This window comes from Hermetia illucens, chromosome 3, assembly GCF_905115235.1.
Source record: "Hermetia illucens chromosome 3, iHerIll2.2.curated.20191125, whole genome shotgun sequence".
Lineage (NCBI taxonomy): Eukaryota > Metazoa > Arthropoda > Insecta > Diptera > Stratiomyidae > Hermetia > Hermetia illucens.
Genome location: NC_051851.1, coordinates 126,709,784 through 126,727,115, shown reverse-complemented (window position 1 = coordinate 126,727,115; position 17,332 = coordinate 126,709,784). Strand labels below are relative to the sequence as shown.

General features: G+C 40.6%; 4 protein-coding genes across 4 annotated transcripts; 1 reads left to right on the top strand and 3 right to left on the bottom strand.

The window, feature by feature from the left end:
- Positions 1–418: 418 nt before the first annotated feature.
- Positions 419–1,051, bottom strand: LOC119652130 (protein G12-like). The gene has a single exon (XM_038056070.1). The coding sequence runs from the start codon at positions 1,049–1,051 to the stop codon at positions 419–421; it is 633 nt and encodes a 210-aa protein (XP_037911998.1).
- Positions 1,052–3,513: 2,462 nt separating this feature from the next.
- On the top strand, positions 3,514–4,244 carry LOC119651119 (protein G12-like). Its single transcript, XM_038054492.1, has one exon. It carries the CDS (start codon positions 3,562–3,564, stop codon positions 4,192–4,194), a length of 633 nt encoding a protein of 210 aa, XP_037910420.1. The 5' UTR covers positions 3,514–3,561; the 3' UTR covers positions 4,195–4,244.
- A 5,267-nt stretch (positions 4,245–9,511) lies between these two features.
- LOC119652129 (protein G12-like) lies at positions 9,512–10,144 on the bottom strand. Its single transcript, XM_038056069.1, has one exon. The coding sequence runs from the start codon at positions 10,142–10,144 to the stop codon at positions 9,512–9,514; it is 633 nt and encodes a 210-aa protein (XP_037911997.1).
- A 6,458-nt stretch (positions 10,145–16,602) lies between these two features.
- LOC119651118 (protein G12-like) lies at positions 16,603–17,332 on the bottom strand. Its single transcript, XM_038054491.1, has one exon. The coding sequence runs from the start codon at positions 17,280–17,282 to the stop codon at positions 16,650–16,652; it is 633 nt and encodes a 210-aa protein (XP_037910419.1). The 5' UTR covers positions 17,283–17,332; the 3' UTR covers positions 16,603–16,649.

The following is a 17,332-nucleotide window of genomic DNA, read 5'->3' as shown; positions in this document are numbered from 1 at the left end:
GTGAAACTAGAATTAGTGTATCGAATTAGTATCGCTACCTAGGCAATACAGTATAAACTGTGCCGTAAGGCTTCACTGGCGTTATTGCGATATTTCTTAGTCTACAGCAGAATCTGATCTAAGTGACATTTAGCACCACTTTGAGTCCGCAATTGGGAAACTTACAAAACAAAAGGCGCTTCTAACCATCCCACCATACTTGCCTTAAACCCCGAATGGTTGTCGTCTACCGCTAATGTAAGCCAGTATTCTGAAAGATGACAAGGTTCGCCACATGTATTGATGAATATAACTACCGATCTGCATCCTTCGAATACGAACGAATTATTAGTATTCAAAAACACATGTAACTAGTATAGTAAAACTCTTGCTTTCTTTTAATAAAGAAGTTTATTTAACTTAAGTTACAAACTGGCAATTAATGGAAGATCTTGTTGATGGTGTCAATGATGAGGTCAACATCAACTCCCAATCCACGGAGACGGTCCTTCATGTCGACGTAGGCAGCATTAGCTTTAAGAGTATCAACAATAGCTCCGAATTCATCAGAGTTGATTTTTTGGAAAGCCAATTGGAGGTAGTAATCGGAAGCCAATTTCTGTTCGAAGAGGGCCTTGATTTCATCAACTGGGATAACTTCGAGGATGTCCAACAAGAGACCACGGAATCCACCAGCGCGGGCGATGGCACGTGGGTGGGAGCGAACTTCTGGGAATCCGAAGATACCAGCCAAGAAGTTGAAGTAGTAGGCAGCATCGAGGTACAAGTCACTGCAAGCGAAATCCAAAAGGGTCTTGAATGATGGTTGACTTTGGACGAGAGTGACGACTTGGTGGAACTCGGATGATGACAAGAATTCCATGACGGCTTGAGTTTCTGGATCAGAGGTCATGGAGGTCAAGAGGAGTTCCAAAATTTTGTCAGTTGGGATGAGGGCGGTGAATTCCTGCAAGACTGGTTGAAGTCCTCCTCCGTTTGGAGCTTGACATTGGGGTCCTTCTGCGGCGAAGGCACCACAAGCCAAAAGAGCAACAATAGCCAATACCTTCATTTTCGTCGATCTGCTTCAAACCTCAAAATGAAACTATTTCCTACTAAATAAAGTTGCCTTTTTATATGAACTGGGTCTTATAAGCAATAGTGAGCAGGTGTCTCTTATCTCATCTCCGTAAAAGCTGTTGCCTGAGCGGTAATCACTATTACATTTGTTGGTAAGATCATTCAATAATTTGAAAAGGAATTAAGTGATATTAACGAAGCCAGATAAGCAATATAAGCGTACATTTTCACACCTGCTTGAATGAAAGCTGCAATATTACTATAAACGTGTAAAAAGCTTTAAAAGTGAAAAATTTCCTAATCCAGAACAATTGGAGGGGCATTGACTTTCAATAGAACATGCTAAAAATACCGATTGCTCTCCAAAAATATGGCCTTTTGTATATATATAGTCAAAAAGCGTTTCCTTTTTGCTACCGCCAGTCATCTTACTTCTATGATGAATGAAATATAAAATTATATGTAGTTTATCAAATGTAAGGGGGGAGGGGAGTTCTAGGTAAACACTGCAACCTACAGGATTGAGCACTTGTTTACCATCATCTGTCTACAGAAATAGTTTGCTAATCAGAATTAGAAAAGCCGGACACCTGGAGCCGTTTATGAGAAAAAATATAATTTATAAGTGTAAAACGATTGTCCTAACCTTGGTCAATAACAACACGATTTTCAGAAAAGTTTGCACTTTCCACGCACCACTTGATGATTTAAGTCTGGAAAAAATTTTTTGAGAACCTGGGATTTTATTAACGTTGTTTTCAGGCATTTACCAAATATAGTAATATGGTATTATCAATTTGATTGAGCTGATATCAGGGTGTAAGCTATGTAACATATAGAGTCATAATTATTTTCTCAGATTTTCCGATCGCGTAGTTTCCTAGGATGTGTCGTCAATTTAAGTGTTCAGTTTTCAGTCCTCCCGTTCCGTCCATTTATACCCAACGTATAGAGTATGAGTTGTGTGTCCTTCGCAAAATCGCTTTTTGCTGTATGCCTTACCTTTGATCTGAAGTATAATTCGTTGGTTGTCGCTGCCGGATTGATCACTAAGCTCGATCCTGCCGCTCGGAAAATTGACACATTTCCAGTGTTCGCAAGTACCACATCTAATTTCCCGAGAAAGTCCGGCAGAAGAAAGCTTCTTATGTTTGTCTCACGAGAGCTCCTGTGCCAGACGCATGCAAATGCACTCAAGATTACGGCGGTCTGCACGGAGCACTGGCCCATAGGAGACCATGCCGCTAGGCTCGGCATACTCTACAACTCGCATTGCCGAAGCTGCGGAGAAGGAAGGGAAACCCTCATGCACTTTCTCTGCGATTGCCCAGTTCCGGCCAGTCAGGCTGCGGACACTAGGTAAACCATTCTTTGGGAACCTCAGAGAGATTTCTAGCTGTAGGGTGGGAGAGCTGCTTTCCTTCGTGAATGCTACGGGCTGGCTCTGAAGATCCGAGCCGGCTGGACTCTGCCTCCCTGCTCCCATAACAACAACGGTCCGCCATATACCAATGGTGAGCCGCAATAATTTGAGTAGCCGCTCGCTCTATAGGGTACGCGTAATATTTATAGTTCAATGTAAATATATCTGGTAGTTTGGAACTATATGAAGGAACATTGCGAATTTTTCAGCTGTCTCCGAAAAAAATAGGTTTGAAGGTAGTAGCAGATCCCCTTTATGAGTATGTTACTCTGGACGGATGCAAGCAGTTGCAGATAGAAGAGACCACATGGAAGGCTGACTTGTCTTTGACAAATTATAAACGAATATTTGGTCTATTGCAGACAAAAATAAAACGCCCGTGGTTATTATTGGCTCAGATATACATTCATAGCTGAGTTAAATGGTATTCTAAATTCAGTCACGATACGAATCACTTTGCCCCCAGTAAGATTTTAATCGCGACCTTCCATTGCGCTAGCTAAGTGCTCCAACCATTGCATAATCCGGATTTATTGAAATTTTACAAAATCGCAGGTCTTCCTAAAAAAATGTTATTTCACTTTTTAGTTGTTTTTTCCTCCTACATATTTAGCATAGCATTTCTCTAAAGCATCCAGGTAAGAACGAAACTAAACCTCACTTGATAACTTAATAATCCGAAACATCATAATATTTTATTAAAGCTTTTTCTTCGGAGAACCAGGAAAGAAACATTGCTCGAATAGCTTACATAAAAATGATGAGCTTTGGTTGGCAAATTGTCTCATATCTGAAGCTTTTATAACGATTATAGTAATGTTGCAGCTTTCATTCAAACAGGTTTGAAAACTTACGTTACATTACTTATCTATCTTCGTTAATATCACTTAATTCCTTTTCAAATTACTCGATAATCTTACCAACAAATGTAATATTGATTAACGCACTAAAATTTTTTTACTAAGATGAGATAAGAGACACCTGCATCACTATTATGTATAGGATCCAGTTCATATAAATAGGCAACTTTATTTAGTAGGAAATAGTTTCATTTTGAGGTTTGAAGCAGATCGACGAAAATGAAGGTATTGGCTATTGTTGCTCTTTTGGCTTGTGGTGCCTTCGCCGCAGAAGGACCCCAATGTCAAGCTCCAAACGGAGGAGGACTTCAACCAGTCTTGCAGGAATTCACCGCCCTCATCCCAACTGACAAAATTTTGGAACTCCTCTTGACCTCCATGACCTCTGATCCAGAAACTCAAGCCGTCATGGAATTCTTGTCATCATCCGAATTCCACCAAGTCGTCAATCTCGTCCAAAGTCAACCATCATTCAAGACCCTTTTGGATTTCGCTTGCAGTGACTTGTACCTCGATGCTGCCTACTACTTCAATCTCTTGGCTGGTATCTTCGGATTCCCAGAAGTTCGCTCCCACCCACGTGCTATCGCCCGCGCTGGTGGATTCCGTGGTCTCTTGTTGGACATCCTCGAAGTTATCCCAGTTGATGAAATCAAGGCCCTCTTCGAACAGAAATTGGCTTCCGATTACTACCTCCAATTGGCTTTCCAAAAAATCAACTCTGATGAATTCGGAGCTATTGTTGATACTCTTAAAGCTAATGCTGCCTACGTCGACATGAAGGACCGTCTCCGTGGATTGGGAGTTGATGTTGACCTCATCATTGACACCATCAACAAGATCTTCCACTAATTCGAGTTTCCAAAAGAATGTTAAATAAATATTCTCTATGAGATGGACAATCATTTTTATTTATTGATCTGATTTTTGTGCCACGATTATTATATATATTTTGTTACCATTTACACATTAGTGGGGCGCAGTGCGGTAGCTATATGTACACAGTATTATATTTCAGTTTCCTACACTGTGTCCTGACAATCTTCTCACTGTTCTGAAACACGTAGCTGTAGGCAAATCAGATACAGAGAGTGCGATGACTCGTCAGAATGAGAGCCTTGGTTTTGTAGAAATTAAAGTCCACTCAACTTGTCTAATTCGCCGAATCACAATTCATGTTGCCACATTCAAAGTCAACGTGAGAAAGCATTAGAAGTCGCAGGGCTCTATCTGAATAAAGGCAGTTTGTATGTCTCGGGTGGTTCTTCCCCTTGTCGTAAACCGTTGTTGATGTCGCATACTTTTATCTGGCCTCGCACATTGGTCAGGGTCAGTCTAGTCAGTTTTATTAATTTCGTCGGGGTACTGAATTCTCTCATCAGCGTGCACAGTTTTACGCTGGCTATCCTATCATAGGCGGCTTTAAAGTCGATGAAAAGATGGTGCAACTGATGTCCATATTCCAACAGTTTTTCCATCGCTTGCCACATAGGGATAATCTGATCTGTTGCAGATTTGCCTGAAGTGAAGCCCCTTTCTTCTGGGTGTATGGGGCTATCCAGCCTAGCAAGATAGCGGAGAATAACTTATAGATGGTACTAAGCAACGTGATACGTCTATAATTGCTGCACTGTGTGAGAACTTCCTTTTTATGTATGAGACAGATAAGGCCTCTTTGCCAGTCGTCAGGAACTGATTCGCTGTCCTACACCTTGAGCACAAGTTGATGAACCACTTGGTATAATTGGTCGCCTCCATATTTAACCTATTCGGCTGTAATTCCATCGGGCCCTGGCGACTTATTTATAAGGGGGCCATCCCGTGTGAAGGCTGTTTTTCTTTCGCTTTTTCTAGAAATTTTTTGTGAAGAACTGGATAAAGATACAAATACAAATACAAATTTTTCACCATAGATTTATTAATATCTTGAGCATGGGTAATAATTTTTCCAGCCCGATAACATAGTTCGTTATTGAAATACAGGACAATTTATACACCCATCTCCAAAAGAAGTGTTTTTCTTCTTCCACGCTAGAGGGCGCTGCGATCATCTTAAAGAAAAAAAAGTAAACGACATTTTAACGTGCAGACTTAACTACAGTCCGCAAACTGCGATTATTAAAAAATATTGAAATCTAAATTTTCGGCACTGTGTTCAATTTTCTTTGGAATTTTGTTGTTTTTTTAAGGCTTCTTTAATGAATAAAAAAACTACCCAATGAATTGCAATTATCATACTTTGCGGACCGTAGAAATATGTTCTGAATAAATCGCGAAAATTTCAAAGAATTTCGTTTGATCGATTTTGGGCTATGGTGCCGATTTTCAACATGCAGTTTCGAGAAAAAACGCATTTAAAAAGTAGAATGTGATTTTTAGCCATAAAATCTTAACTGATCATCAATCTGCTTTACCTAGTCCATAAACCTTATGCTTCTTCAAGAAACATTCTTGTCCTTCTAGCGAAGTCATTTGAACGTCATTCGGACCGATAAATACACGCTTTATTATGGCGATCGACATAAATCTGGCATGTGACTGATTACGTATTTAACACTATAATTTCCGAACAATTCCGAATATTAAAAAATCGCTTTGCCCATAAATTCAGCATTATATCTAGATACAACTGACGCTAAAAAAAATCACACGGGATGGCCCGCCTAATGGTGGCAGTATTTGTCCGTCGTCTTCGGTTGGCGGGATTTCCGCTTCAGATTAAATGTTTTCCTGAATTATCCTAGATCCAGTGATGTTTCACTATGGAAAATATAATTTAGGAGATGCGTAAGAGTAAAAATACTGCAGTAAATGATGAAGCAAAAGGAAAGTAGAAAGAGGCAGAAGCATGAAGAAGGCCTAAATGTAAACCCATCCCGCGATATAATACCTAGATGGTGCTTCTCCACGGTCGGGGCTGGAGAGGTCAGGGATGGGTTTTTGGGGATATATATAAACCCCGCCCACCCACTCTAGCTACGACGTTCACGTTGTTGAGTTGGAGTAGATGTGCCTTTTTACGATGTTTGTGCCTGCGTGTATGAACGAAATATGAAGAAATTTAACTATATTAACATTACATGAAACGAAAGGAGGAACAACATTATTTGACACTGGTTAAATAAAAATAATAAATATAGGAGAATACAACTTGGAAACCGTGAAACTGAATTTTGGTTCTGTAACGGCTAAACATCACCTCCCATTGGTGGCAGTGGGATTTGTATAGTGACTTGACGTTGGATACCAGTCGGTTCAGCTGTGTGGTGCTGACATTTTATCTTCTAAGGAGTAGTAATTTGATTCAAAAGAGCCAACTTTGACCAATTATAACTTGCTAATATTGGTAGGATTCTCACCAAACTTACATATGATACTTTGTATTAAAATCTGCATTGGTTCAAAATTTTGCGAATCTAGAATGAACTTAACAAGGTTCGCAATAAATTGTCAACATATAAAAATGAAATATTTTTAACTTTATTTGAGCAGCTATCGTACCGGAAAATATTTTCAGTCCTAGATACTATGTGCATGGATCACTATACTTTTTCCAGATATTTCAGTTGGGTAGTTTCTGTGAACAGATTCTTGACGTAATTGACCCTTTTTGGACCACAGCACTCCTCTCCTTTACAACCAATGCCAATACTAATATCTGTTTCGAAAACTACCCCTCGAGATCCTTCATTTGATACCCCATATAGCTATTTTCGCAACAAAAATGTTGGTGCACGGGGACTCCCTTAAGTTCAAAGTGCAACAGTATAATTCACCGAATGTATGCGGGTTCCACTCTTTCTACCGAAATTCGCGTCAATAGGTCAAACCATTTCAGAGAAAAGTGCGTGTGAGAGAAAAATAGACGAACTTGGGTGTAACTAGACCAGTGTAACAATGCCACGGATAGTGCTTTCCGTCAAACGCAATACATCGCTAAAGCATGTCACAATGTCTATAAGATGTGGAATGTGAGCTGGCCAACCTTTTATCAACTTGCTACCGCGCCAGACGAACGGCTTAGAGGGCAGTAGGTAGGATCGATCACGGACAAAAGGAGGCGGACATAAATCCGTGGGGTAACATCTATAAAATCCTGGCGGGACAATTCAGAGACTGTTCAGCTCCGTAGATCTCGTGCCCCGCCTTCATGATAAAAATTATGCAGGGGATATTTCCCAAGCAAGAAGAGGGCTTTTACACCTTCCAGCGACCTCTGAATATGACGCCGATATCAGTTGTAGGAACCGACGCTTCCCTCTAGCATCACAATGAACAACCGCGCAATCTTTTGAAGTAAAAGTGATATTCATTGGCTGGTCACCGAGTTCGGCCTCGCATGTTACAGTAATTAGCTGTTTCATATACAAGTGGTGGAACTGCAATGTGATTTAACATCTAGTGAAATACGGTTGTCAAGAATGCGTTCAAAAATCTCCACTTTCCCATACCATGAAGATTTTTGAACGCATTCTTGACAACCGTATTCACGAAATCGTTTAAATATTCGCGAATCAAGATGGATTTGTCAAAAACTGCGGAGCTGCTGACGCAATGCACGCCACTTTACATTGCGTTTCTGGATTCGGAGAAAGCGTTTGCCCGTGTGCCACACGAACTCATCTGGTATGCTTTACGACAACACTTAGTGCCAGAAGAACTCGTGCGCTGGATTCAATTGCTCTACCACCCGAAAAGTAAAGTTCGAAATATGGCTGCTGTATCAAAACCGCTTCGTGTCTCTGGTGGTGTTCATCAAGGAAGCGCCCTCTCACCACTCTTCTTTGTTCTTGTTATGGACACCGTCATACGGGGTATCCAACGTTCAGGACCCTACACACTGCTTTATGCAGATGATGTTTTCCTAGCATGTAATAGTAAAAATGATCTCGCGCAAGTTGTCCAAAAATGGAAAGATCGTCTCATGCAACACGGTCTCAGATTAAATCTAAACAAAACTAAATTTTCGACGGCCGATCCCCATGACACAGACACAATCATTGTCAGCAACAGTGACCTGCCCAGAACTGAGCGATTTAAATACCTCGGGTCAACGCTATCAGCCAATGGAGAACTGCGTTATGAAATTGTTTCACGCATTAACGCAACCTGGATGAAGTGGCGTTCTACAACGTCTCAAATATAAAATTTATCACAATATTGTCCGTCCTGTCGCACTCTATGGTTCTGAGTGTTGGCCGACTATAAAAGACAATGAACCACGTCTTGCAGCATTGGAGACGAAGATGCTGCGTTGGACTAGTGGCGTCACAAATTTTGATCATATCCGAAATGAGGATATCCACGATCGTTATGGGGTTGCACCGATCGTGGAAAAGTTGCGAGAGAGGCGTCTTCAATGGTATGGTCACGCAATTCGTGCTAACGAGAATTCACTTGCCAAGATTGGTCTGAACATCGAAGTCGAAGGTAAACGACCAAGAGGCAGGCCGAAAGAGCAGTGGCTTGATAACCTGGATGGGGATTTACAAGCCTCGAGATTGCACCCAGATCAGGCATTCGATAGAGCCAAATGCGAAACCGATCAGGAGGAGCCGACCCCGCTTGTGAGCGGGACAAAGGCTGAAGAAAAAGAAGGAGAATCATGTGAAGGGATGTGTTGCTACCAACGATGTGAACAATTTTTAAATATCTACAGTCAATTACGTAAGATGAGAATATTATATCGTCAAGCAATGAATACAACAAAAACAACTTTCCGCTCATAAAAATTTATTAACCATTCGTATTAATAAATTTACTTAATGGAAAATTTTATTAATAACGTCAATAATAAGGTCAATGTCAACTCCCAATCCACGGAGACGATCCTTCAAGTCAACGTAGGCAACATCAGCCTTGAGAGCATCCATGAGAGATCCGAATTCATCAGAGTTTCAGCCTCTCCCAGGCAATTTAGCATATGAGACTCCTCATTAACACAAGTTGTCTCACATTCTGACATGTTACAATTGAACAATTTTCAACTTAAATAACCTTACATAAGTAATATCTACACTGAATCCATCATGTTTGCAGCATCCAGTTTTGTGGTTCACACTTGTTTAACTTCCCATCTAAATGTCTACAAACAATCAACACGTATCAACAGACAACAACAATTTTCTGCTCAAAACAATTTATTAACCATTCATATTAATAAAGTTCCTTAATGGAAGATCTTGTTGATAACATCAATAATAAGGTCAACGTCAACTCCCAATCCACGGAGACGATCCTTCAAGTCAACGTAGGCAGCATCAGCCTTGAGAGCATCCATGAGAGATCCAAATTCATCAGAGTTGATCTTTTGGAAAGTCAATTGGACATAGTAGTCGGTGGCCAACTTTTCATCCAAAAGAGCCTTCAAATCATCAACTGGGATGAGAGCGAGGATGTCCAATAAGAGACCACGGAATCCACCAGCACGGACAGTGGCACGTGGGTGAGCACGAATTTCTGGGAATCCGAAAATACCGGCCAAAATGTTGAAGTAGTAGGCAGCATCGACGTACAAATCGGTACAGGCAAACTCCACAAGCGATTTGAATTCTGGACGATTTTGGAACATGACGACGATTTGGTGGAATTCAGATGATGACAAATATTCCATGACGGCTTGAGTTTCTGGATCAGAGGTCATGGAAGTCAAAAGGAGTTCCAAAATCTTGTCAGTTGGAATCATGCCAATGAATTCTTCCAAGACTGGTTGGAGACCACCACCGTTTGGAGCCTTACATTGAGGGCCTTCTGCGGCGAAGGCACCACAAGCCAAAAGAGCGACAAGAACTAATACTTTCATGTTGGACGATTGATTTCAAATCTCAAACTGAAACTGAACTTTTTGAGGTGATATCCTCTTTTATATTTTAAACAGAGCTGGAGAATTTGCTTATCTATCCTAATTTCGGTCTATTTGAAAGGTAAAAGTTCTCGGATTATGCGAGATTATTTGCAATCAATCATTATACATTGGAAAATGCAGTGAAAAGTAAATGATAAAATTAATGGTGCATGGAAATACTTTATAATCAACCCATGTATATTAGTTAGATTATAACCTTGTCAGAGATATTTATTGGGGATTTATGTGAGGAATATGAAGTTGTGATTTGAGGCGCGTTTAGTTTTGCTCCGGAGTATTTATCTAAACGAAGTTCTAGCACTTTCTAACTTTCAAATAACTATTCCACATGAAAAGATTGTGCGCGATTAATGCGCAGTGTCCTTGTAAAAACATCTAAATATCTCATATACACAGTTAACTTCGATAGATGTTTGAGTTAGCTGAGGGTTGAGATCAAGCCTTTCATGCGGAACTAGCATGCGGGTACGCCCATGGATTCATCGAACCGATCCTAGTAGACCGCTTTCCAATTTTCCAATCCGACGTATTTCTTTAAAAAAAAAAAGAAACGAAAATTCTGCTGGCGAAAGATATGAAAAAAATTGCTTGGAAAGGACTGTTGGGAGTTTTGATTTTCTTTGAAGTTTTTTAGGGTTTGTGGAAAACAAAATCTTAGTAGAAACGATTCGATGTCTATCTGTCTATCTGCCACACCCGTTTTTTCCGGAAACTAGTATACCAATTGTCATGAAATTTGGTGAGAGCATAACTTTCACTGGGTTTAAGCACAGCTCCCCATACATGTGAAAGGAAGGTGTACATTTTTTTTTCATAGAATTTGGTCGTGTGGGGTAACAAATGAAAGCGCGGATATAACTGTTGGTGGATCTTCCCACCCGTTTGTCTCAAAAAGCAAGGTCACTTTTGGGATTATTCCACTCTTGAAATCCCAAAAAATAATTAATTTGTTTATTAATTAATCAATGAGAATAACGTAAACAAACAGAGGTAGTCCACTTATGTTGTAAAATGTTTGGATGTTTGGATGATCTCAGATCAAAAAACCGAAAAGGTTTAAGGGGACATTCATTTTCTGAATTGAAAAAAATGTCTGTTTTTCTATTTAATAAGTGTATTCTTAAAGATGACAGAGATACATTCCCAAACCCGTTTTGAGAAATTGAGATACATTCCCAAACCCGAATTGAGAAAGTTATAAAAAGACATTTATAGCCGAAACCGAGAACTAGTTTTGGGGGCATTAAGCTCGGTTTACGCAATAGCTACTTTGTCTCGCCTATATTCAGCTTTTATATGTGCATTTAATATATATATACATATATACAGTTGCTTTATATCATTTGTCGAGAAGCGCTTAATATATTTTTTTAAGTTTTGGTTTTGCAAACAAAACCTCAAAAACGCCTTGGCCAGAATGAATATTTGGCAGAAATTGAAGACCTACAGTATTTACCAAGAAAAACACAATAAAGTAATATATATAAATAATATATTTTTATGTATAAATGATCAAAAGAAAAATTCAGTCGTTTTTCTCGAAATAACATTTTGTTGAACTGGTGAGACATTTCCCAGACTCTAATTATCCGATTTGGAAAAAAAACAAAGAGCCTTCGATTTTCAATTTAAAATATCAGGGATGATACCTTTGAAAATTTATATACATAGAACTCTACCCCTTTTACAGGGATAATTCACCTAATGAAGTAGTCGATTTTAAACGTTTTTTGAAAATCATGAATAAAGAGACAAAAAAATTTTTTTATTTTTAGGCAGCAATATCCCCGAGAAAAATATCTAAGGAACATAACATACTTGGAATTTTGACTTGATACTTTTCAGAAAGCTCAAAAAATGTCTTACTGTTTAGAACGTAACTTTTGGAATGCGCCCTCTACCGATGATATGATGAGTTGAAAGTTATAAGAAATATCTTTTATGTTCTTCAACTATATAATTATTATTTATTATAAACCGAATAACTCTCAAGAGAATGCAGGCGAAACGTGTTTTGTAAGCGGTAGTGCGGTGAATCGTTATAATTATAAAAGAACTTTTTAACAAAGTACTTATAAGTGCAAATATGATGGAAAATTAAATTAAATTATTTCTAGAAAACGCTTCAGTTTCGAAAAGCAGCCGGTTATTCAGAAGGGCCCTATATCAAAACATTAATAAAAGTGCACAACAACCAAATCATTTTGGGATAAAAAATTATACACAAACAAATGCGTGTTCACTCTGCAAAGTAGTGATATAAATTTATCCTTATTATGTTTATCTCGTGTGCTTCAATTTCATCATCACAAGCACAAGATGAACACAAGTCAAACCCAAGCATCTCCGACGACTGAGGTTCGAACCCAGGGCAACGAGATCGAGGGGCCAGTGCTCTAATCACTAAATCATCGCAGCATCATTATAAGACATTTTTGAATACCTCCTATTAAGAAAGTATAATTACGCTCTGGTGGATTTTTATTTTTACACAGTAAACGTGGTAATAGTGGTCAAAGGTTAGTATAGGCCCCCGAGCAAAACGTGGATTGGTACCCACGATGGAGCATAAAACCTGGGAAACGCCTGCTGAACCAACACCAACAGCTCTATTACCAAACCCTATCCCCCTCTCCACGTGGTGACCGCTGGGAGCTCTTTCTCAACGAAAAGCTGCAGACAGAGCAAATTTAGAAATATAAGCCTCAGTAACGTTCACGCCCCTACAGAGGAGACTGCAGAGTCGGAGAAGCATACCTTCTACCAGGCGATAGAACGAACCCTCCAAGCATGTCCCAGATATGATATCAAAATCATACTTTGGGATTTTAATAGCCATGTATGGTCGGAGCCCGTATTCATGCGATACGATGGCTCCCATAGCTTACATCAAACTACAAATGATAATGGACTGCGGATTATTCAGTTAGCAGCATCGCCAGAAATGGTTGTTCAAAATATCTGGTTTGCGCGGAAAGCGGTCCAATATAGACTCGGACCACTATCTCGCTGGTATGGTGCTCCGAGCTTGAATAACAACACCACCCAGAATACCTTCTGACAATCAGGTGAGAGTTAACACAGAGGCCATCCACAGCATTGCCTTCCGCAACACCAAGGGAGAAATGGATGCCGCAATAACTGCAGTCAACAAAGATCCTGGAGATGAAGCACCAACAAATAATCTTCACAACCACCTGATGAACGTTATCATAAATACGGCCACAAACACACTTGGGCCCGGCCGCAAAAAGAGTCGGAACGGCGGGTTTGACGATGAATGTAAGCTAGCAACGGAACAGAAGAATGCTGCATACCGAGTAATGTTGCATTCTCAAAGGACGCGGGCACGAAGTCCGGCTAGCGGAGAAGCGACCTAACAGACGGAACACGGAAGTCTGGAAGAACCAAGAAGCCTGTGAACTCGAAAAATACAGGGAGCAACCGCACCAGGTGCGGAAGTTTTACCAACAAGTCAGCAGGATGAAGCCTTACACACCTCGATGTTCATCCTACCGAGACAAACGGGGAAATCTGATTTCCGACAGAATGGACATATTGGAGCGATCGGTTGAGTACTTTGATGAACTACTGAACAACCAGAACATTGGCGAGTTGAAGGTCCAGCCAGGTGAAGGCGACGGAAAAACGCTGCCACCACTAAGCATAGAAGAAACAGTCCGTGCAATTCATCGGCTTAAAAATCATAAGTCGCTAGGAGCCGCTGGAATTACAGCCGAATTGGTTAAATATAGAGGCGACCAATTACAACAAGTGGTTCATCAACTTGTGCTCAAGATGTGGGACAACTAATCAATGTCTGACGACTGGCAAAGAGGCATTATCTGTCCCAAACATAAAAAGGGAGATAGCACACAGTGCAGCAATTATAAAATTATCACGTTGCGGTATACCATCTATAAGATTTTCTCCACTATCTTGCTAGAACATCGCCCAGAACATCATTGGCCCATACCAAAGAGGCTTCACTCCAGGGAAATCAGCAGATTTGGTCTCTGCGGCAAGCAATGCAAAAACTGTTGGAATATGGACATCAGTTGCACCATTTTTTCGTCGACTTTAAAGCTGCCTATGATAACATAGCCAGGGTAAAACTGTACACGGCCATGAGAGAACTCGGTATCACGACGAAATTGATAGGACTGACTAGGCTGACCCTGGTCAATGTGCGAGGCCAGATAAAAGCAGCAGGATCATTTTAAAGACCATTCGACATCAACAACGGTCTACTACTACTACTATCATGCTTCCTCTTTAACCTGGCCCAGGAGAAAGTGATCCGTGATGCTGAGGTAAATGCGGGAGACACGATCTTCTGTAAGTCCACCCAACTACTGCCTATGCTGACGATATCGACGTCATGGGAAGAACGACGAGCAGTCCGCGCGAGATCTTGGGCTGCACATCAATGAAGGCAAGACAAAATATTTGGTGACAACGTCAGCACCAAAAACCAACCAACCAACAACATCAAACGCGGGTCAAACGGGAAGAATAGAGATAGGAGACAACAACTTTGAGACCGTTGATATTTTCTCCTATCTAGGGTCACAAATCACAACCGATAACAAGTACGACGATGAAATCCGCGCACGGTTATTGGCAGCCAACAGAGCCTATTTCAGCTTACAAAAACTGTTCCGCTCGAAACGTCTCACCATAGGGTCAAAGCTCTTACTGTACAAAACTATGATCTTGCCAGTCCTTATGGATTCCTTGGAGACTTGAGTTCTGAGCAAGAAAAATTACGAACTCTTGGCTGCGGTGGCCCTACATGAGGATGGACGATTCCGTAGCCTACGCAATGACGAAATCTGTGAGCGACACCATGACCGTCAGGTTGTGGATAAAATTCGGCTCAATGGGTTACGGTGGGCGGGTCACTTAATCCGTATGGATGGGGATGATCCCACCCAGAAAGTCTATAAGGGCAATATCTATGGTAGAAAAAGACGATGAGGTGGAACCTGCCTGAGGTCCTGCGTAGGTCAGGACGCCGGACAGTGTTTAGGGGTGTCGAATTGGTGGACCTCGGCGCAAAACCTCGATGTCTGGAGCTCCTTATTATGGCCGGCCTAGACCGGATACCGGTTGTTGCGCTATTGATGATGATGATGCGTGGTAATAAAATATAAAAAGTTCTAGTTAAATACGAAGAGTATTGATTGATAGTTACTATTAAATCGCACATTATTGTGAAGACTTTTAAACTCCCCACTTTTTTGGCCTGGAGATAGAGGTTTCTGTTATGTGATGCACTTGTTGTCCATCGCGCTCCAAACTGCTTCACTTGAACATTTGACAATTTCGTCCTCAAAAGCTAACTCTCAATCAATGTGATAACTCTACAGAACCTTCGGAGTAAAATTTCACCGATTTTGCTTTATTCACGAAATACAGTGAATTTGCCATAATAGTACTAAGAAAATAATCAATACACAACAAAACAGTTCTACGTTGGCATTTACACTTTTTTAAAAGTTTTTCTCACATTTTTTTAAGAGCGATATCGATGGTTTGTTATGGCGAAAAAACCCAGTCAGTGGTGCGATCAACTTCTCGTTTGCATGCTGTTTTTCAAAACTCCCGGATGAATATCTTAACATTACATAATTGTTGATCACACTTTCAGCCACATCCACCTGAATTTTGAGTGTTGAAAAGTATATTTGGCAGATTTTGATTTAGTTGGCAAGCGCATTACAGCGTGTTTTCTATCTGCAAGCACAATTGGGCTAGATATGCAACGGGGAGACCAGATCTTCATGATGGTGACAACAATTTTTAAAATTTGATGATTTCTTATCCCTACCACAGCGCGGAAGGCTTTGTTGCTAGGCTGCGGCAGCAGATAGCGCGGTTCAAAACAGCATGGGGATTTGTATCGTAACTGGATGTCGGATTATGGTCGGGTCAGCTGTAAATGAGCAGCTGTGCCAAATCAGGGTAAAAATCCCCGGCGAGGGTAATGTTGACAACATTACCTCCTATAGTATACCATGCTCCTGTAACTTGCGGTTACGGCATTGAATGAAGTGCTCTAACACTGTATAAGGCCATGATCCAATCAAGTTGTCATGCTATCGATTATTATAACTAACGGTTTAACTTTCAACATTTTTTGGACGGCCCTTCCCACGCCCTTTCTTTCAGCCTCTCCCAGGCAATCTAGCATATGAGACCCCCCATTAACACAAGTTGTCTCACATTCTGACATGTTACAATTGAACAATTTTCAACTTAAATAACCTTACATAAGTAATATGTACACTGAATCTATCATGTTTGAAGCATCCAGTTTTGTGGTTCACACTTGTTTAACTTCCCATCTAAATGTCTACAAACAATCAACACATATCAACAGACAACAACAATTTTCTGCTCAAAACAATTTATTAACCATTCATATTAATAAAGTTCCTTAATGGAAGATCTTGTTGATAACATCAATAATAAGGTCAACGTCAACTCCCAATCCACGGAGACGATCCTTCAAGTCAACGTAGGCAGCATCAGCCTTGAGAGCATCCATGAGAGATCCAAATTCATCAGAGTTGATCTTTTGGAAAGTCAATTGGACATAGTAGTCGGTGGCCAACTTTTCATCCAAAAGAGCCTTCAAATCATCAACGGGGATGAGAGCGAGGATGTCCAATAAGAGACCACGGAATCCACCAGCACGGACAGTGGCACGTGGGTGAGCACGAATTTCTGGGAATCCGAAAATACCGGCCAAAATGTTGAAGTAGTAGGCAGCATCGACATACAAGTCGGTGCAGGCGAAGTCCACAAGCGATTTGAATTCTGGACGATTTTGGAACATGACGACGATTTGGTGGAATTCAGATGATGACAAATATTCCATGACGGCTTGAGTTTCTGGATCAGAGGTCATGGAAGTCAAAAGGAGTTCCAAAATCTTATCGGTTGGGATCATGCCAATGAATTCTTCCAAGACTGGTTGGAGACCACCACCGTTTGGAGCCTTACATTGAGGTCCTTCTGCGGCAAAGGCAGCACAAGCCAAAAGAGCGACGAGAACTAATACTTTCATGTTGGACGATTGATTTCAAATCTCAAACTGAAACTGGACTTTCTGAAGTG